The sequence below is a fragment of the Argopecten irradians genome, chromosome 12 (assembly GCF_041381155.1).
Source record: "Argopecten irradians isolate NY chromosome 12, Ai_NY, whole genome shotgun sequence".
NCBI classification, from domain to species: domain Eukaryota; kingdom Metazoa; phylum Mollusca; class Bivalvia; order Pectinida; family Pectinidae; genus Argopecten; species Argopecten irradians.
In genome coordinates, this window is record NC_091145.1 from 12,683,507 (window position 1) to 12,705,765 (window position 22,259).

At 34.4% G+C, this 22,259-nt stretch overlaps 3 protein-coding genes across 3 annotated transcripts in view; 2 read left to right on the forward strand and 1 right to left on the reverse strand.

Moving 5' to 3' along the window:
* On the forward strand, positions 1-14,547 carry LOC138336065 (A disintegrin and metalloproteinase with thrombospondin motifs adt-1-like). The gene is made up of 12 exons (XM_069285348.1): positions 1-141; positions 2,818-3,011; positions 3,741-3,908; positions 4,874-5,047; positions 5,281-5,445; positions 8,097-8,264; positions 8,852-9,019; positions 9,589-9,762; positions 10,087-10,260; positions 10,513-10,686; positions 11,148-11,318; positions 11,847-14,547. Exons 1-12 carry the CDS (start codon positions 41-43, stop codon positions 12,032-12,034), a joined length of 2,019 nt encoding a protein of 672 aa, XP_069141449.1. The 5' UTR covers positions 1-40; the 3' UTR covers positions 12,035-14,547.
* The window catches only part of LOC138336066 (uncharacterized), a 20,105-nt gene continuing 11,835 nt past the window's right edge, over positions 13,990-22,259 (reverse strand). Inside the window, exon 2 of the mRNA XM_069285349.1 lies at positions 13,990-17,551. Within this exon, the coding sequence (XP_069141450.1) occupies positions 15,713-17,452 (1,740 nt within the window). The 5' untranslated portion in view covers positions 17,453-17,551 and the 3' untranslated portion in view covers positions 13,990-15,712. The remainder of the gene's footprint in view (positions 17,552-22,259) is intronic.
* Positions 20,824-22,259, forward strand: part of LOC138336658 (A-kinase anchor protein 5-like) — an 8,692-nt gene continuing 7,256 nt past the window's right edge. Inside the window, exon 1 of the mRNA XM_069286189.1 lies at positions 20,824-20,863. Within this exon, the coding sequence (XP_069142290.1) occupies positions 20,824-20,863 (40 nt within the window). The remainder of the gene's footprint in view (positions 20,864-22,259) is intronic.

Here is a 22,259-nt window from a genome sequence, read left to right on the forward strand (position 1 = left end):
CGTGTTATCGGAGTATTGTTACGTTTGCTGATGCGTTGTGATGAAAAAAGTGTGGATTTGGATGCTTGTTCTTTGTATCAATGCTGGATATACGAGAGCGGAAGAGAACGATGACATTGATGATGATACGAATATCCACAGGTATGTATTCCATCTGATATAACAAGCCTTTATGTTACAGAAAATAAAGGTTTGTGAAAATTCCGAACATTATCTTTCATAAAGACACTGTTTTGATCATCAATATCTTTTTCGTCAGTATGCAGCAGATGGCATTGCGCGCAACCACTATATATATAATTTGAAGCTACTTTCCGATATACTTGTAGGTTTAATTAGGAATAATAATTATATGTTTAAATGTTTACCCACTCTGTCTATTGTTTCCTATTCTAACTTCTTTACGTCGATTTTGAAACAAGTTATGTAAATTATACAAATAATTATTCTACTAAAAATGCCTATATTATTAGGCTTTTTTATTTATTTATTTATATTTTTTGCCTAATATATATTAAGCTCGCGGAACCTCTTAAAAATGAGAAATCGTAGGACAGATTTGGCTAAACCTGCCTATATATATATATATTTTTTTTTTTTTGTTATTTGTTTTGCCTAATTTTTTTTAAAGCCTAATAATATAGGTAGGTTTATCCCCGATGACCCAGATGTAAATGCGCGATAGATCTTTTGTATGCTTCTACAAAAGCAAATGCCAAGTCGCATTTGTATGCATGAGTGCATTTTAGCACTGATTAGATATTTTACAAAAACAATGAACGGATTAGAACTGAAAGAAAGGTTTATCATTTTTCAATATTGTAATACGCATATACGTTGAGTAGTAGATAATATAAAAAGAGCGACTTCGATAATGTAATTTTAATTAGATCTTTATAAAGCTGATAGGATTAGATAACAAATTCTGTTGTCTTTCAGCAGTATGATGAACGCTAATGCTACGAGGAGATGCCAATTGAATCCAGTACAAGATCAAACACACGCATTCATCGACATGTCATAATTAGTAGCAGACCTATCCAGTAGAGAGAAAAAAACCTCCGCCTGATTAATATAATCCTGTTATTGTAGAAAACATGATCAAATACAAAATGCTTTGAAAAATATCTTTAGTTATAAATAACAGTATGGATTTTCATGAAATCGATTTCTTAATACATGATTCTTTTATCCATCTCCTAGCTTAACATCCCTTCCATCCAATATATATGTGAAAGCCAAAGATTCCAAATGTCAATCCTAGAGACAATCAGATGCAGAATTAGCTGATTACATGTAATATCTATTATGGCCTGGTTGAGGGGTCACTATTGCCGCATATTATTGTCGAGGGATGTAACAGAATTATTCTATCTTGAGATAATACTATGGGGCAATAGTGCCCTCTCATCCAGTCTATAATGGGTTTGGTACATCACAGTCACATGCGTATTACGCTCTTTCATTTCATCGTAACAGAAACACTTGAAGCGACGTGAAGTATCGCACCGAAGTATGATAAAAATAATTACATGTCTTCTATTTGAACCTTGTGTACTGTTCCGTCTTTAAGACAAATCAATAACTTCAAAGGGATGCTTAGGTTGAACCTACACGTATGTAATTATTGAAATTATTGAAAATCCACATGAATGTCTACTATACCTAGACAATAGTTTTGATACACTATATGTAGTGACCATTAGAGTAATTTAATTGATTTTGATTTAATATCTTACAATAGCTTTCTACTAATCGTACTATCCCTGATATTTAGAGGTCTCCATAAAGATTTGTTTCCACAAAAATATTGAAGTCATACCGCTATAAACAGTAATTTAATCAATAACGAGGACGTTAACGATTTTTAATGTTACTTTGTTTTGCGTTAAGATGAAATATTCAATAAACATTGGCCTAATTTGTGATTTATAGGTCAGCTACAAAGCGCTAACGATACTTGGGCTGATTAACAGCTGTTAATATTCATTTATTCTGTTTTCCAATGATTTAGGTAAAAATTATAACCACATAATTCATACATTTGGTTAAGTAACGTACATGGGAATATTATGTAAACCGTGTACATGGGTCAAACGTTGTTCGATTTACTAAACACGGGAAAAATACGCGGTTTTAAAAATTCGCGATATGGTTTTAAGGGTATATGATTTCTCAATATTTCGCGGATCAAATTTTCGCGATCATAACGATTTGTTGCGAAATCGCGAAAATATCATTCCTGTGAAAATATCCTCTTAGTATAACAAGAAATTGTGTCATATAAAATTTTCAGATATATCAGCGAAATCGCATTTCCCATGTGAGTGAAATAAGTGTTTAGATGTAAATTTACAATCTAACACTAAAGAATTAACTTGTCACCATACATTTTGCAAATGAACCTTCAACAGTGTATTAGGCCTGACCCTGCACCTCAGAACAATGAAAAAGAAGCCATATATTCTCAAAATCATATTCAGGAAATCAGTTCAATGCAAAGTTACTGCAGACATCCACTGTATGTAGAGTCATATCTATCAGTTCCTGTTGCAAATGTATTTGGCGTAAATGTCAAGAATGGCACGTTTAATCTAGACTGAAAATTAGTCACCGTGAAAATGCAAAAGTCCATTGGAACCACATGTGTTTAGACGCGACATTAAATCAGCATGAAAATAAGAAGACTTACAGTAAATGTTCGCGCTCGTTCAACCGTATGATATTAATAATTTGTTATTTTCTTAAATTCTTTTTCCGTATTTTTAAACGATAGAAATATAAAAAAAATATGATCATTATTTATTGATTTTTCAGTTCACCGGAATGTGAATGCTCTGACTGGGATGCCTGGTCCGACTTTAGCGCATGCTCAAAGCACTGTGGTGGTGGAAAGCAGGGACGAAGTCGAACACGTCACTGTAACAAAACTGTGGTGATGACGTCACAGGGAGAAATGGCCTGTACCAGGAACCGGACACAATATCGCCATTGTAACACACAGGACTGTGGTAGGTTATGTTAATTATTTAAATGTCCTTATTGTTATTCTTTCCTTTATCTATTTCAACATGACATTTGGACGTAAACTTACCGTAATTTCATGCCAATGTGGGCTGTATGCCAATGCGGGCTATATGTGGAAATTGTATCAAATACACAGAAAACAGCTCAATTAACCCTCTTATAATTCTAAAGTATTTTCTCGTGAGCTATATATATATATTTTTTTATTATATAGACTCGAGTACTATCATTTGTATATACATGTATTTACTACATATGTACAGTACTTTCCAGGATTACGTACACCGTCGTATAATTCGCGGGCAATCTGTCAGTACGGGTTATATGGAATTTACTTTACAAAATCATAGAATGCGTATGATTTTGCTTCCGGTGCGGGTAGTCCGCAGGAAATTATGGTGCTTACATCGTATCTTGTGGAACTACTTAATGTAAACCTGCTTATTTTTGCGTTGAATTTATTTCGCGTTTTATATCTTTTTAAGACGATTTGCTTTTGCAAAAGCGCAGGAAAGAATGATATTCGGGTTCATCATTCCCATTCTCTATGTTTTTGTGTCCACCTGCAACTCAAAGGGCGACACACTATGTCGGCCTCGGCGGTCTCGGCGGCCTAACTATTTTTTGTGATGTTTTAAACTGCTGTGCAGGCGACACACCCATTTCAGTGATATTCTTGTTTTCTTATATATATTTCAACAATACCTTCACAGGATGTGACGTAGTATGTGGTGCATGGAGCGAATGGACCAATGGCACGTGCTCTGTGTATTGTGGAGGAGGTTCGTTACCAAGGACACGGTACCGGAAGTGCCAAGGGAACCAGGGATGCCCAGAACGACATCAGGAACTGCTAGCGTGTAATGTTAAACCTTGTTCACGTAAGCATCACTGTTACTTTTTGTGATATTTCAGTTCAGAGGATGATTACTTTAGACTTTAAAAATGTCTATCTTGTACAGTTTTGAAGCTTGAAATATTGAATGTCTGTAAAGCTTGTAGAGATTGTAAACGCTGTACTTTCTGAAAAGTAAACATCTAAGCCATCGAGTATCTTGATACATGTACACTTTCATACAATCGATCAAACATAGATTCCTTCATACAATATCATTTACAGTCAGTGGTGAATTGATAGTATAAACCCCGTTGATTTCAATCAAAGGCTACTCAACTTTATTTCTCATGGATAAAGTTGAGTAGGGTATCGATATCTGTTTCATGGACCGCTTCGAAATATCGATACCCTACTTAACTTTATCCTTCGACAGGCCCACCAGAAAGAGACTTCAATCCTTAACTAGATTGTAAAATAATAATGATAATAATTACTCCTGATTTAAATTTGTTGATATGTGAATTCATTCCTCATATAAATATGGTTTTAAATCCTTATTTGTGTTAAAAACTTGATTGGAATATATATGTAATCATTGTTTCAGTCAACAAACTCTGATATACTCATTGATGTACCGAAAACTCTTTTTAAGTTCTCAAATTTCATAAATCGATCCATTTCTACTAATTACCACAACACTGCTAGAACGGATACCATTTATTTACCATACATCAGTTTCCCACACTTATTTGTATTGATTATACCACTAATAGCTAAAAGAATTTCCTTTCAAAATTTCACAACTTATCTGATGTCCCAGCAAATTTATGTCCATTACAATACATCAATTTCCTTTATTTTGGATATTTTTGTATTGGTATGATACCATGGGTATTTGCGTGATATTAACAAAAATATTTTCAATCGATTGATCTAACCAAGATACTGTGATCATTTTTAGTTATTTCTAATTATAAATATCTGTTATGGTGGTGTTTTTTTCTACAGAATGTTCTTGCGATCTCTGGTCATCTTGGTCAAGCTATGGTCTTTGTTCCACCACGTGCGGTCAAGGAGTACAAATCAGAAACCGGAAACGGGCATGTAGATCCCTTGCCATTGGTCAAAATTGTACGTCGGCTACCATAGAAATCAGTACATCACCATGTAACTATGGGATATGTAAGTATAAATAATAGTATGAAATGCATATATATATGTCATGCGCCTAATACGCAAGCTTATTTGAACCCAAAGCACAAGTTCAGAATTTTTATGCAAAACTTCATAATCCAAGCCTCTTTGGTATGATTAATGCTCCAAAATCATAGCCAATAAGTCATGGAAAATTGTTTCTTCTGCGTCACATATTATGAAAAGCAATTTCAACATATGATTGGTCTCACTCAAAATAGGTTGTGATCAGATTTGCTTGCCTTGGACCTCGTGGCGGAACGATTCTTGTTCAGTGACATGCGATGAAGGTGTTTTTACAAGATCGAGAACAAGAATTTGCCCACTTCAGTCATGTGCTGATCACCAATCGGAAGAAGAAAAATGCAAGAAGGAAACCTGTCTATGTGAGTATAGTTCGATTGCATACGATGTACAAATTGGTGTGTGTTTTTTAAAGAAGACCAGCTTGTATATTTAATAACAAGAATTAACAAGATTCTCACAGCCGAAACAAATATCAGCGATATCTAACTATTTTGCTTAAGTAATACCGTCTGCAGATTTTTACCTTTTAGAATTTGAGTTTTTATTTCTGAAGTAATAAGCTAACCTTTTGATGAAGAATCAAATATCCGTATTTAGCTGGCAAATTTTATAGCGAAAATGAATCACAACGAAAATAGATTGTTTCACAGTAGATAGCATATTCTTCGAAGCATTCTTTATTCAAATATTTGTCTCTTATTAAATTATTGATAACCCAGGCCAGGAAAACTACTACTATGCTGATTATATTGTGTGTTCTATTTCTCGTTAGCCTTCTTAAGATGTTTATCGATATATGTTTGTTGAACAATTCCGGAGTATTTTTATATCTTAACATTCTAAGTGTTTATACATGAGAATGGTAATGCAGTTATACTTCGTTTTTTATACGGAATGAGATATCTGAAGATCGATTTATTAAAAATTATTTTTAGTTCGTCAAGTATTTTCATCTTGGATATTAACAACACCGTTTTGATTACTTAATATTTCCCTAATTTCTTTTATCTAAATGACCCAATTAAAGCGCACGAAGTTGGAAAATATATTCATCTCCTTGTATATTGACTATGGTTAACAATTGATTTCCAATTTTTAGAAAACCTATTCATTTATCCTTTGACATTGTTTTTCACAATATAACACTAATACAAATGTTTGTAAATTTGTGAAGAGTAGAGCGAAATACTAACATTGATTTTCTGTGGGAATACGTACGGCTTTTGATAATTTGGTCACAGGTGATGAAACATGGGTGTATTTTTTCGAACCCAAAAGAAAATGCTCTAATCGAATCTGGGCAAACAAAAACGCCAGGCGCCCTAGCATTGCTAAAAGAATACGCACCGTGAGGAAGGTTTTGTATGTCATATTCTTTGATAACAAGGGTCCAATCATTCAAATCCCTGTTCCAAAAGGCAAAACTGTCACAGCGAAGTATTAAAGAGACGTTGTACTTCGAAAACTTAAGAAAGTCTTGAAGTACCTCAGGCTCTTACATGATAATGCGCCAGCACACAAGGCGCGCATTGTAACGGAGTTTTTGAAGGCAGAAAAGGTCACTGTCCTCCCCCACCCTGCATATTCACCAGACTTGGCCCCCTGTGACTTTTTCTTGTTCCCCAAACTAAAATTTCACCTGTCTGGAACAAAATATAAATCAAGAAATGCCCTTGGCTCTGCCATTTACCAGTGTCTTATGAGTATACCAATTCAAGAGTACGAAAACTGTCTCCAAAAGTGGATCGATCGGTTGAAACCATGCATAAATGCAGAGGGGGAGTACTTCGAGGGACAGGGCAAAGTAAAATGATCAGAATTACTTCTATCAAAGAGAAATCACCAAAGTAACAATAATATTGGAACACCCCTCGTACTTACAAATATCTATACTTTGATAAGCATGTGTGAAATGTGCCGCAGGTTGTAGATACACAAACTCAATTATTAAATCTGCTTAATTATGAATTCATTTTATATAACAATTCCTCTTAACATTCAATATTTGTAATGTACATCGAACTTTCAAAAGTAGAACTATGGTAAGTCAATTTTCTGCAGTTGTCAAAAGTATTGAAAAAATAAAATCATGTTTGTTGCATGAGATATTTCTTTCATCCACTAGAGTTAAGTCTTGTTCAGGGAATTCTTGTTTTTTTTTTTTTTTTTTTTTTTTTTTTCCCATCATAATGATTGCACTTAATTCAATCGATGCATACTTTCCTATTTTAAAAATGCGCATTTTTAAAACATTTTAATGATGTAGAGTTTCAAAACGAGGGTTTCAAGATCCCGAAAGGGCAAAATACAATTTACCGTTGATTATCCCCGTCTTTATGTGATAATGACGTAACAACCACCGGAAGGTTGCATCAATCGACGGTAAATCGTACTTCACCCGCGTTGTTTTGGGATCTCGAAATCACAGTATTGCCGCACTGTGATTGTATGCTATTTGTTGTCATATTTCGTGATTTTTTTATGCAAAAAAAAAAAAAAAAAAACCCAACTTATTCAGGGAATTCTTGTTAATAATTTTTACTAATTTTTACTAAAATTATAAGAATCTCAGTTGTATTTAACAAACTTATACATATAACAGACTATTATAAAGCAATTCCATGGCTAATAATTATATCAGACATTGGATATGCAAGCATAAATACAAGTCTAAAATGTTAAAAGGTGACACTTTTTATTAAGCGTTTTTCTGTCGCAAGTGATGTGAGTAATAACAGTTATCCTAAACCCTGGTCACGGCAATGTAACATGCAGATAGAGTTAATAACATACGTTTTTTGTAATTTCCTTTATGTATCCGCAGTCATGTCACAAAAAATAGACAAAGAAATACTTGACTGGACAAAGTCACCAAATATATATGGTAACACTTTTATTCTAATATAACACAACATATCTATTTAATTTCAATATAAAATTGGCATTATCATAACAAATTCCTCGTAACATCATGAATTAGATCCAAACATATTTTGATGTTTTGTTCCAGCTACGTGTGAGAGAACCTGTTCCTCCTGGGGAAACGCCACCGTCTCGTCTTGTTCCACGACTTGTGGAGGTGGCACACGAGAGTACACCAGTGTCAGGAACTGCACGTTCCCAGACTGTGTAAGCGAAAACGTCATGGAGGAAAGTTGTAATGTTCATTCGTGTAAATGTAAGTAATGATCTTTTCAACGTCTAAAAAATACCTACCCTATTCAAGCCGTAAAACAATTGTTTGAAAATTGTCAACCGCAAGCCGTGGACATTTTGTTTACTGTTCTATTCTCGATATTTCGTTCGTTGACGTTTTTAATTTTGTCTTTTTTTTCTTCTAATTTTCATTCTTTAAATGTTGAATGTGTGAAGTAGAAATAGTGTTGTTAGATGAAAGTAAGAACTGCCTTCCTAAGGTCCCTCGCACTGTTGTAGTCTTCTGTCTAAGCACATTGTACTTGCAAACATGGCGTTTTTTAGAATTGATGTATACTATTATTATATTCTATTATGGATTAGTGATATCACAAGACAGACTTGCAAGCGAGCTTGTTGTCATTTCTTTTCGTGTAATTTATTATATAACTACCTCGTTAAGAGGAGGTAGACATTTAGATCCACCTAGTTGTATGGTTATTTAAAATGGTCGGTTGTGGATAAATCTTCTCAAATAAAAAGCCTTTAAACCGAGTTTGATTAGCTCTTAGTGCTTTACTTGTGTTACGACACACAATACATTCTGTGCTTTGAATTTGTTTATGGTAGCATCTTGCGAAGAGGCTTGTAGTAGTTGGGGTGAATGGAAGAATAGCACCTGCTCTGTTTCTTGTGATGATGGAGCGGTGACTAGCACGCGGACAAGGACATGTGACAATGAGGATTGTCTCACAACCGATACGACATCAGTTCAGTGCAGGAACAAGACATGTGCAGGTAACTTTTTTCCGGATACCACAACAAATTAATATCTGTACATATTTTTTGTTCACAAGTAATAAATGTTGACCACGGTGTGGTTCAATCATCATAGTTCAATCATCATAATTGTTATCAGTAAAGTATTAAAACATGGATGCATTATTAACGAGAAAAAAAAAGGTTTTTAGTTGTGATCCCGAGTTTATATTCTTTCCTTTGTATTATTATTCTATATGTCAGCTACAACTTCTGTCCTGTAGGTTTGACGTTAAATTTATTTCTGCTGCCTGTTGCCTGCTTCTCCCACTGAATGTTCGTAAAAAGTGACTAAATTTTGGATCTAATCTCTTCTCTTCAAGCGTCCAACTACCAGTATTACAAAAAAAAAAACCAAAAAAAAACATTGCAGCTTCCTAAAACAATACAGGCATATACACGCCGCAACACATCCAATAATTGACCTAACCTGAAGTTTAGTGTGTTTGGTGTAGTAGACAATTGTGTATGTGAGCCTCGTTGTCGCACAATTACATTGTAACTTTTTATACCCTTGAAACTGATCATGATATTTGTTTGTTGTTTAGGCACCTGTGACTCGCAATGCAGTCCGTGGGAGGAATGGCAGGAAGGAAAATGTTCTACAGAATGTAATGTAGGGGTAGTGATTCGGACAAGGATCCGAAGGTGTCCGGAAGCTGTCGGAGATTGTCGTCAAAGACAAGAAGTAGAATCTCCTTGTTATCTAAAGACCTGTCAGGGTAAACTACCTTATTACATCTATACTAATATGGTGAATGACTCGGTTTGCTATGATTCCCTAGGGCATCGACTCATCTGCTGTTAAAATCATCTTTTTGATAGATAAAAAAATCGATGAAACATGGATGTATTAATTCCTAATATGTTGTTCATATATTTCATCCCTTGATTTAGATTAATATATCAAATAATCGCCTCACCTTTATGTTCCCTTTTACCTTGTAATTATTTGAAATCCTCTTTGATCGCCCTCTTATTCCCTGTAATCGCATTGTATAACCATAGCTGTAGGTTTATGCTAACACAGTTAGTTTATCTTATAGATACATGTGACGGCAACTGCAGCCAATGGGGTGATTGGAAAATAGGTCATTGTTCTACTACGTGTGACACCGGAAATGCTGTCAAAAAGCGGTTCCGGAACTGTCCTGCGAAAATTACAGATTGTCATCATACAGAACAAGAGTCTACAACTTGTCACGAAAGAACATGCCCAGGTAGTTATAAAATAAATTACATGTAGTATGAAAGATATCTTTGAAATAGATCGCAGATCAAATCTAATAACCTTTTAAGAATACTACATGCTCGCCTTTTTCAAAATTGTAGAACTGTTTAAACAAGTTTAATTGTCTAGTTGAGTTTCTTTACATGATGTAATTTTGCACTGAAAAAACTGGTCACAATCAGCAAACTTTCCACGTTGCAAGCTACCTATTTATCAAGAGTATCCCGTTTTAATCATCTAGCAACATGTGACCGATTATGTAGCCAATGGGGTCAGTGGATGGGCCTGGTCTGCTCCAGCACGTGTGACAATGGCGTCATCACGCGCACCAGAGTTCGCACGTGTCGGTTTCTGAACAGAGATTGTGGGATGTATGAGAGCCTTACCGAGCCTTGTAATATGGGGACATGTCCAGGTAGGGTTAAATACTCAATATTTAATTACAGTCTATAATATCATAATTATTGAAAATATAAGGCTTTATAATAAACAAGAATAATCACTGCTCTTGATAATGATGCTGTCATATGTATATAAAGTAAAATGTATTACTGATTTCAAACTAGAGACTATTATTTCCACAGATTTCTGCTGTAATAGCTGAAATATTAATACCACAAGTAAACGCATCTGATGTCATAATATGTCAAATGTGTTATTTATGTAGCATATATGGGTATTTATACCGAAGCTGTCTAAAAATAAATGAATTCATAAGACTCGAAGGGTTTTTTATTTCACAATTTGCTGTTTGTATTTGAATGCGGAGTTAAATTTAATTTAGATGGTACATGTGTTCAAATAATTTCGCTAAGCATACAGTGATTGTATTGACTATATAGCAAAATCTACTAATATCTTTGATGTATTGTTTAGAAACATGTGACAGTAACTGTACGTCATGGAGCCCCTGGATGGAGATTGGGGCGTGTTCCCGGTCCTGTGGGTCGGGCCTCCAGTCTCTACAGAGAGTTCGGTCCTGTGGAAAGGCGGACTGTTCTGCGCTGGAATTTTCACATCGGAATTGTATGGAGGCTATTTGCATTGGTAAGTGTAAAATCAACTTTGCTAGCCAAGGGTATTCAGTATGAATTTTAGTGTCTCAAGGAAAGTGTCGTACTGAATATCCTTGGGAGCATATTCGTTGGAAATGCTGGGAAGTTTTAGAGCCAAGACTTCAGTTTATCGAAAGTAACAGTTTGGTGATATCTGATCAGGGTGTAAATGATAAGGGTATGCCAGTATATGAATTATAAGATAAATGTAATTACATACTGCAAACCAACTTATTTTCGCGGAGACTTGATTTCGTACGCTCTTGTCTAATACTTTGTCATTGAAATTTGTTTTCACGATGTAGAAACATATGCTTCGTCCGTGGTAGATATCTTTTCGTGTCGATATTTTTTAACGACATGCGTTCTTTTAAAATCAGGAATAATCGCAATCGAAGATATCTATAGTTGTATAACAAAGGAATTGTAGTACTTTCTCGCTAAATTAATACTATCTTGATTAGTTTCAATGCTCGAAATGATAACTTATGTAATGTTTTACTCCTTGTTTGGGTCACAGATAAACTAAAGGACATGCGCCCCGTGTGTCAGTCGTCCGGGGCAGTGTATCCCCACCCCACGGACTGTACCAAGTTTTTTACCTGTGTATGGACCATACCTGTGGAGCTCCAGTGTCCATATGGGACGGGCTGGGTACAGGAGAGGGGAGTGTGCGATTACAAATGGAGGATACCGAATTGTCACTGATGCATGTGTCACCCTCACCCTCCTCCTTGAGTTCGTGCTTGCAGACTATCAGGAGATGTGTATCTCAACCCTAGTGAAGAATTTGGCCGTCATCACTCTTGTTGACGAATCCAAATTTTTCACACGAGTAAAGTAAACATATCCCTAATTCTATTATTCTACCAGAGGTAATAGTGTGATGACAGATGAATGACATTAAAGTGACATAGCATTGCTGTCCATCAACATCATATCATTACTGTACATGGAATACAAGAAATTGGTTTTCGTAGAGAAAGTGATATTATCGAAATAATTACGTTATTGTAACAAACTTTCCAATGTTAGCCCTAACCAGTTGAATGTGCTATTGTTCTTTTCTAAATAAAAACAAATCTATATTATCTTATGCTAATGAGAGCATAAATATAGGAATCCGACTTAAATGTATTTTTAAAATATAATTTTTTGATAATACAGTAAGTATATATTATTCTAGGAAAGGGAAACAACTCCAATGCAGAACATACGGTGTGTTTCCTATTCCTTTTAGTATGTTTTTCTTATTTATATTTTGTTAAATTTACTTCATTTGTATCCATATGCATGTTTTAATTGTAATTTTTTTACTTTGATATATTTTAGGTTTTACTTCTATAACCCATTTTATTGTCGCGAGTTACAAATATTCGCGATATGTCAAATGTTTCAATTGTATAAAATGTATTGTAAAAAAATGTATATATGAATGCACAAATATAACTAACGTGAAATATTTCATACGCTATAAATAATGTGGTTTACAGTATACAAAAACTACCAGTGATGTGATTTAACAGCTTCTGATGTACTACTGTGTAAATTATATGTACCTATCTGTAGTTTCTGTTTGAGAAGTTTTCTATAAGATTTTTCTCTAGTTTGACAGAAAGTTACTTTTATAGCTCTTAAAAATATGACATAACAAAGATGGCATATTCCCTCCCAAAACGCCAGCGTTGGCAGGCATATGCCATCATACATTTCTGTGTTTGACAATTGTAAAAAATGGTATTTATTATTCAGAGGAGAGGTATGTAAACATTCAACATGACTTTCTAGTGGAATCATATGACAGTGTAAATGGAGACATACGACAAATTCTTTGTATCATAGCATGTGTTTTTAGTTCCGATTTCCTCATCGATATGGCACAGTTCAATATATATTTTGTCTCTTAAGAATCACAGATAAAGGTAACATAAAACATATAATGAGAATGTAAAGAAGATCATACATTTGTTGGAAGTAAATATACAGTGTATGTTTCTGAAACCAAATATAGATGAAAGCAGCGACAACGAAACCAACTTAATTGTGGAAGTATCATAATCTCACCTGAGAGTGGATTTGTGTTTGGGAAGTAGTATTGTACAATGTAAACAAATAAAAATACAAAGATACTGTAAACCAACTGTTATTTACGTTTCCATGACTACGATCTGTATATCTGTGATTGAATCACGCGTTCTATACTTGCAAATTTTCACGGCGAATCAATTTCGCGATTTTTATTTCCTCGTGAAATACGCCAAGAATAACACGCGAATATCAGTTGGTTAACAGAGCACATGAAGGATGATTATAAAAAAATATACATAACAAACATTGTAATAAACCAACAGAAACTTTATTACTTGTTATATAATTAATAATTTATCTTTTTGTACATATTATTATATATACATAATATCCATGTTCACGGCCGAGAAATCCATATTGTAAATAAAAACATTTTTATATTATTATACATGTATATTATGCAGTAATTTGAAGTTTCTTGTTCTGTACATTTATTATGTAAATCTTGATTTCGTTTTTTATATTGATAATCATTATGATTAAATTACTTTAAATGGCATTTGAGCAGTTAAATGTTACGTTACATATACATAAATGTTCCCTTTTTTGCAGTGCAATTGGATCAATATATCAAAATTTTGTCAACTCACATGTTTATTTACGTCTCATTGAATTTATATACTGACAGCAATCAGTATACGAAAAACGTTTTATTACTACTACAATGTAGTAAATTTTAAAATCATCAATACCACGTGATACTAATGTAATGGATCGTATTCTGTATTTGCATATCACAGAGTTATCTGCCCTTGTGGATAGGTATTGATTATGACGTCATGTGTTTGCGAGCATTACGTCACACCTTTCCATGAAAACGACGTGAATTACGCTCACAAAACAATGACGTAACAATCGATACCTACCCGCAAGGGAGCTAACTCTGTAATATGCAAAGACGGAATTATTCATTCTGAGACAGCTATCACAATGACTAATTACCACACCTGTTGTTCCATATGATGTGTTTGGAATAAATAATATATAATTAATATGCCACAGATAAACTTTTAACAATTTTACAATACTCAATATTTTCTTTTAATCCTTGAATGAAATAAAAAAACCCTAATAATTTCGATGTTGTACATGCACAGATAATCCAATGTATTATATTGCCCTTGAAAGATTAATATTTTTCTTGTTTTTTTTCTTCAAATCATTTATTATTGATCAAAGAATTAGGAAGGCTGTATTAAAAATATTTGTACACAAAAATAGAAAATACAAATCTTATGGAAAATTTGGCCACAGCTGTGCTTGGATGTTGAGGCACCAAAGAGCACACATATGGAGTACTAGGTCTTAATTTCGAATTAGTGGATTTACTTATATGTCAGTGCTTTTTATCCTATATAACCCATTACATACTAAGAAATAGAATATTAAACAATGGAACACTGACGTACCAAAATCTTACGCATGGCGTTGACAGCAGATTCATATTGTTTCTTCATTATTTTATGTAACAAAATACTTTAACAAAAATGACTTTTCAATTTCATAATTAAGTCGAAAGAGATGGTAACATAATACATTTGATACACTGCAGTATCGTTCATTATACAGTACAAGACATTTCTCATAACACTTTTAATCAATTATAAAACACATTTATATGCTCCCATAACCCACGGATTATTACAAATGACTGAAGTGTGTTACTTATTCACACAAAATAAAAAGTACGCAAAGTGATTAGAAGGTAAATACAACCGTACCCAATATGTTGAATTATTTAGAAATATATACACCTCTACTTATTTCAACAAAACTTTCCGCTCGACAGTACATTAAACATGTAACCATTAACACGACTATTTGACTTTTACCATACGTAAGTGTGGGCGAGTTATCTCCCTTACAACATTCGTTTTTGAGGTCTCTTTTGACATTAACTTAAATAGTCTATCATATAGTATAGTTTAGTACACTTGATAATCAAAATAAATTATATTGCAGCATTCTTTATACCTGTTGATGCTTCATTGGCTTTGACTGGTTTGTTTCCATATTTGTAATAAGAAAAAAATCACATGTGTCTCATGTAGCTCATTTTGAACTACCAGAGTTATTTCCCTTCGTTTCACTCCGTCAGTACTGACGGAGTTACTTCCCTTCGTTTCAACCCGTCATTACTGTGTAAAACGAAGGTAACTAACTCTGGAATATCATAATGACGTAGCTCTATATATAGCAGTCAATTGTTACCTTCCTTTCAACACACGCCTTGCTCGACACTGTAACAAAAGCCAATAAGTTCCTATCGAGTTACAATCTTTCTGAAATGTTGGCACTTTATGAATAAATAGTAGGAGGTATCCTCATTCTCTTTAGAACTCGGATAATCTCTCTTTCGTCTCTCATTATCCTTTCTAATGCATTTTTCATGATAGAAAACTGTTGAGGCGATATGTGGCCCCACAGATTGAACTCGTTCTCGAAAAAGTGTGGCAGATTTTTGCTCCGAATGAAGCTTAGAAGTCTGAGGAGAATGTTGCGCACGCATTCGTCGATAGAAAAGCGCTGCCACCGCGGGGTATTGTCAACCTGAAAGTCGATATCGTGTAACAGGACAGTTTTTATATGATAGGGGGTGATAGAGCGAAGTTTCCACTCCTTTTGGCACATGTTGGAAACAAGTTTCGCTGCCATCAATCGCTGGTTTTTATCACCGGAAGTGATAGCTTTAAGAATAACTTCTTCATTTGGCGCGAAACTAATTCTCCACCGAATGTCTGAATTGCCATTTTCGTCATTCTCGTGTGGTTTTGCCACAAAAAACGGACCCCCTCCATTTGAGGCAGTGATGGTGGGTATGAGTTCGATTTCATTTCCGTTCTTCATAGTCATAAGTAAAAACCGATTATCTTCTTCCTCGATTAAACTGATATCAGGAACTTCTATTATTTCCAGAGGTTTTGGCTGTCTTTTCGGTTTGTCTATTGGCGGTTTGGCTGCTGGTTCCGGCTTCTTCTCCTCAGTTGGCTGTGGCACAAGAATCACAGTTACCTCTGACGGAGGCCGACGGAGTTCAGATGTCGTCGATGTTCGCCGACTAGAACGCGATTCCAGTGAAAAAGGCACTTGCAACAAAGTCAAATCCGACATTGGGCGGCTCTTGTCGGAAACAAAACTAGCATCAGATCGCTTTCTGGTGCGCATGTTTTCAGCTCGATGGATGCTTTCGCTTGTCAGCTGAGGGAGAATACCCTTAGTTGGATCGCTTGACGCACCATTGGCATTTCCGTTCGGTGGGGCATCAATTGTTGTAGTTGTGGCAGTTTGATTGGTCATGTTACTCAGCCGACTGGCAGATCGTTCTGATTTCTGACGACTGATATTCGTGCGAACACTACTTCGACTTGGAATCTCTTTCCTTTGGTTATCCGGGTCGTCGTCTGAAGACTTGTACGCCGCACTGGCGTCAGACTTTTTACGACTACGTTTGGATTCAGTCCGACGTGTTGGGCTAGCGTCAGGTCTAATGGTAGCATCAGACCGTCGACTAAGTCTACTCCGCATTTTCTCCTTCTCTACTATTGTTCTCAGTTTATCAAGTCCGGTTTCCAACACTTGAAATAAGGCAAGATACATTTTCTTCGGGCATAAGTGTTGTTTATCCTCGGACCTGACATCCAAGTTATACACTTTAATGCTCTTTGGCGTCATTTTTGGCATTGGAAACACAACATATCCCGGTTCAAGTTCCTTCCCTGTGATTTTACCCACCTTCATTGTCAATAAGTAACACGGACATTCAGGTTTATAAGGCTTCCACGCAGAAATATCACCCGCGTATATCGGCATATCCTTCAGTTCTAAGCCAAACTGGTTGTTCTTTATGTGGGGGATGATATGTTTGAAACATGCTGAAAAAGCATCTTTTGTGGAGGCCGGTGGAGCTTGGTATTCCTCTTGAACTTTAACCATGGTTGAATCAATCTCATCCCTGAGCTTTGAGCTAGGAAGCTGTTGCGTGGCTTGTCTATACAACGAAGGCAGATAACCATGTTTGCTCTGGAATGGGTCCTCCATTTTTCTTGTCGCCTCCTTCTGTGAAATTAAACGGGGATCTGGAGGACAAACGTCCTACACTTCCTTTGTCGTTCACATGTCAGCTTCCGCTTCCTCTACCTGCAAAGACAAACAGCAAAGTAAGTTTTCAAAAATCTTCCTCAATCTCCAGTATCACTGTATTTCAAACCATTCAATGCATCATTAAATTAAAGAAAATAAGCTAAAGTTATAATTCAAATTATGTATTATGAATTATTATCCTATACTTTATACATATGCGTTTAAAAATGTAAAAAGCTGAGAAAGATATATATGTCCGTTAGAAAATGTCGGTCTTTAACTTCAATCTGTCGTGATAAATATTGTATAATAAACGAATTAAAATTCATCATATTTTTAACTTTTACAATAGGTTATTTCGCATCTAACGAGGATGTTAAAAATAAGTGATCACATCTACACCGTACTAAATGAAAATAGCGTCTTGAGATTTCCTCTTGTCAAGAATGTCGGCTGAAGCGTACGCGATAAGGAAATTAATTATCATGGATTTACTTTCAATAAAATAACTTGTCACCCAGTAGGCGAGATTTTATTGATGTTTTGATTACACGCATGGGTCGCCATTGTTTGGCTTTGTTCAGAGATGTTACCACTAACAAGATTTATGAATAGAATAACGTCCCTCGTACTGCTGAAAGTCGATAAGTAAAAGGGAGTAATCCTCCTTACTAGGACCCTGTGGGTCGTTATCAATTGATACATAGATATCTTGGGAGTTCCCCTGAACTTTATGTAGCATGACCTACATGATAACGTTATTTTTATCGGATGTTTTCCTTAACAGTAGAGTGGTAAGATATTATATGTCCAAGATATAGCAGTATGTTTTGTAATAATATATAAATATATGATTTCACATACACCCACACCAACAAAAACAAACTAAACACAAAACACTTTTTTGTCCACGAGAATAAATTTTAGCTACGTTTTCAATAGTAGTAGATTGGCGAGATATATTTATGGAAATGAAGTTTGTTTTGTAATTTGTCATTAAGTGTATTATTATATACAAAAGTAATAAAATGTGCATGAGCAAATAATTTTAAACACGTTGTCATTGACCAATAATATGGTTTTAAAATCTCAAAATTCAATTTAAATTGCTCCAAATAATTCACAAATATCATATCCATATCTCCAATACAGGCGTTTTTACTGCCTCTAGAACATATAATTTATTTGGAACCTACCTTTTTTAAAATGTTAATTTTCCAATGTTAAATTAGTTGGTTGTCATATCCATGAGTAAATAAAAGTATCGTCTAGTCCGTTATTAGTCATATCCATGTGTACATGGCGATAAAAGCCTACACAGAACTGGTCCTACTTAGGTATAATCATTATGGTTAATCAAAATGCACCGCTAATGTCATTCACTCATATACACCATAAAATCAGGCGATTGTTTTATAGCGAGTAATAATCTGATACATTTCTCTTCATTACATATTGGAAAGAGATTCATAAATAATCGATGTAATAAAACATGGACCTAATCTGTATACAGAGCTCTTAAGACTCTGTATTTCTATGGTAAATATCCTAAACCTGTACACAAACAATACTCAGCTATTGTTACAAGGCAGTGGACGTGTTACTTCAGGTGTGTTTGGTTAAGACAAAGGGGCTCTTAACCCGATCATATCAATGTCTGACGCTATGTGGGTCACAACGAGTGGGAACATTATTGAATTTATTCGAAATACCGATAGCTTTCCATTTCGACAATGATGACCCCATGTTTGCATGATTCAGAAACAGCTAAGCAAAAATTCATTGAAAATAATGAGAAAAATGGAATTATTTGAGAACAATAAAAATGAGTATTTATATATTTCAATTACAATCGTATAGTATTTATGTTGTTATATCAGGTTTTTTCCGGGAATTGATAAAGACGTCAAATTATCTTTATTTCACAATGGATCAAACGAAAAGAGATATGAAGATATGTGGATTCTGGACAGGAATTTAACTCAAGGATATACTGATGCGTTATTCACTATATCGTTTAATATTATGAAGTCATAGACAAAAACAGAAGGACATTCTTCATAGACTAGAGTTCATATGAAGTGGCTTCTTCTGTATTAATTATGTTTGTTTCTAGACCCTCGAAACTACAAAGCCTTGAGACATGCATGATACTATACACCAGATTGGAGGACGAATCTACAGTACGACAGCGACGTCCATATTGGACGGTCTCGATAAGATACAAACGTTTACACATCCACACTTCCATTGTTACAGAACAACAATGGGCGTTCTGTGATATCGGACAGATTTCTGCATGGCTAACCCCGTCCATAGAGGGCTCTCCGCCTATAGCTTTTGTTTTAAGACCATTTGTCTGACGACCCGGTATCTAAGGGCCGAATAAGTTCTGTACGCATGAACAACGTTGTTAAGAGGCACGTGCTATGTGGTCAACACCTTCCCTGCACGACCAGCCCCCGTGTCCATTCTATTGTTCTGATAAAACAATAGATATGTTCTTTGTAATATGATCGTCGTATAGTATTTAAGGCTAATAGTTTCCCGTTGTATTCACGAAGTGCCAAATTTCTGTCAGCACGTCCAAAGATATCAGTATATTCGACTTTTTTATTAAGTTGAATAATTATAATTCATAAAGAACATCATTATTTCTCTATGAACCTTAACTCATATTTCAAGGGCGATTTAAGATTTTCAAGCATTGCTGTTGAAATGTATCAATTTGCTTTAAAAATATCTGTAACTTTGATCAAAATATGCGAATCAAAAACACAATTATGTATGCACGTTTCTTACTGTGAATAAAAGAAATAAGATAGTTACATAGATAGTATTTTTCGATATTCCACCAGCTAATGGGGCGGTCGATAAACAGGTAATTAACGAATATTGGAGGAGATAAGTTTACAAGCCATGGTTGCGTCTAATGAGCATAGATATTACATTCAACAAATAACGCTATAAACATTATTACATTTACAATCGATGAGTCGGTAAAACATCTTAAGTTTCAGGATCATGGTAATTTATCCCGTAGTAAATCGGCCGATGTTTGCACATTTTAAAATTGTAATTATGTATCTACAATTAATCACAAATGATATAATTCACTGGTTATAAAAAAGTACTTATGGGTGCAAATAACAATATCCGGTCTGCTTATCATATTCTCTGATACATTTATGAAACGTTTATATTAGAGGAATGGTGTGGTGTTTCGTGTAGACAAATGCGGAAGTAAAATATACAAGAAATAAAAAATAAAATATACAAGAAATAAAAATTAAAAAAAAAATGAAATAAAAAATTAAATATTTGATAAGATGGGGAGTCTACAGAATTCACGGATCAAGATTGATCATAGTACGTTCTTTCATTCATATTACCAATTACCAATTAACATTTGTACATTGCATGCTTTCGGTCAATTTCAAAAATGATCTAAATTTTGTTTAAATGAAAATAATATCAATATTGACATTGTGTTTCATTTACAATCTTTCAAACTGACGTTCAAAAGTATATAAAGAAACTATTTGTTCTACTATCAAAAGAGAAAGAGTAAACCATACATTTAAATTGTTTACATTTAAATCAATTTATTTTCATGTTAAATGAGGCATGACCTATGATGACCTGTCTAGTTGATTAATTTTACACTGATACCCTTTATCCTGATAGCGTGAGATTCACCTATTGGAATCCACCTGGGCGAATTGTTTACTTTAGGGCGTGAGATTTATGTATCAAATACATTTTAACATACCGTTGTTTACAATGTGTCAGATATACGACAGGTGAACATATTCAAATTCCAAAGCTGAGTATATTGTTTCAATATGTAAAATAAAGCAAATATTGTCTGATATGATTGATCATCATTACAAATTAGATAGATTTTATTTCATGATCGATACGAATTAAATTTTTCATATTTTGTTGCATAGGATCATGCGGTTGACCCTCGTTTTTATGTAGTGAGTGTAAATAATGTTATGGAAATCTGTTCCTTGACAATTCCGTCCGACTATGACTATCGACGACCGGATTATTGCGAGTCCACTATTAATCAAAGGACCAGTGTCAAACATTGTCAGGATACATTGAATCATTTTAGTGGAAGATTTTATAATTTTATAAAGTTAAAAACTTGAATCAGATTCAGCGTTTAAGCTAAGTTAGCGTATTTGAGTTAGGGCGAAACCATAGTCCAGTGATATTTTTCTCTTTTATTTTTGACTCATCCATGATGTATATAGCAAACATATTGATGTAAATAGCGGTAAAAAAGTAAAAACGAAATAAAAGAAGAAAAAAACACACACGCAATAAAAAAATAATAATGTGACGTTAGATTAGGTATTCGAGACGTACTAACATATAAAAAACTATTTCGTCATAAGTTATAAAGAAAGAAAGCATTTAACTAAGTTCTAAGTTCTAAATGATGTTATGTATAATTATTCAAACACTTAGAACATGTAATGATAACACAGATTTTTAGGACACCGTTGATTTAAGATTAACATAGCTATTCATAAAACGTGTTCATACATTCTAAAAAAATCGGTAACAATGGTGATGTAGATGTTTAGAAGATTTAACCGGATTTTTGCGCTTAAAAATGCATGTAAATATGCCAATCCCACGCGGCGATATATTATGTAGGTTTAATGAACTTTGTTTACAATATAAACAATCAACAAAAATAAATTTGGCAGAATAACGAAAATGTTTATTCTATACTGCAAACATACTC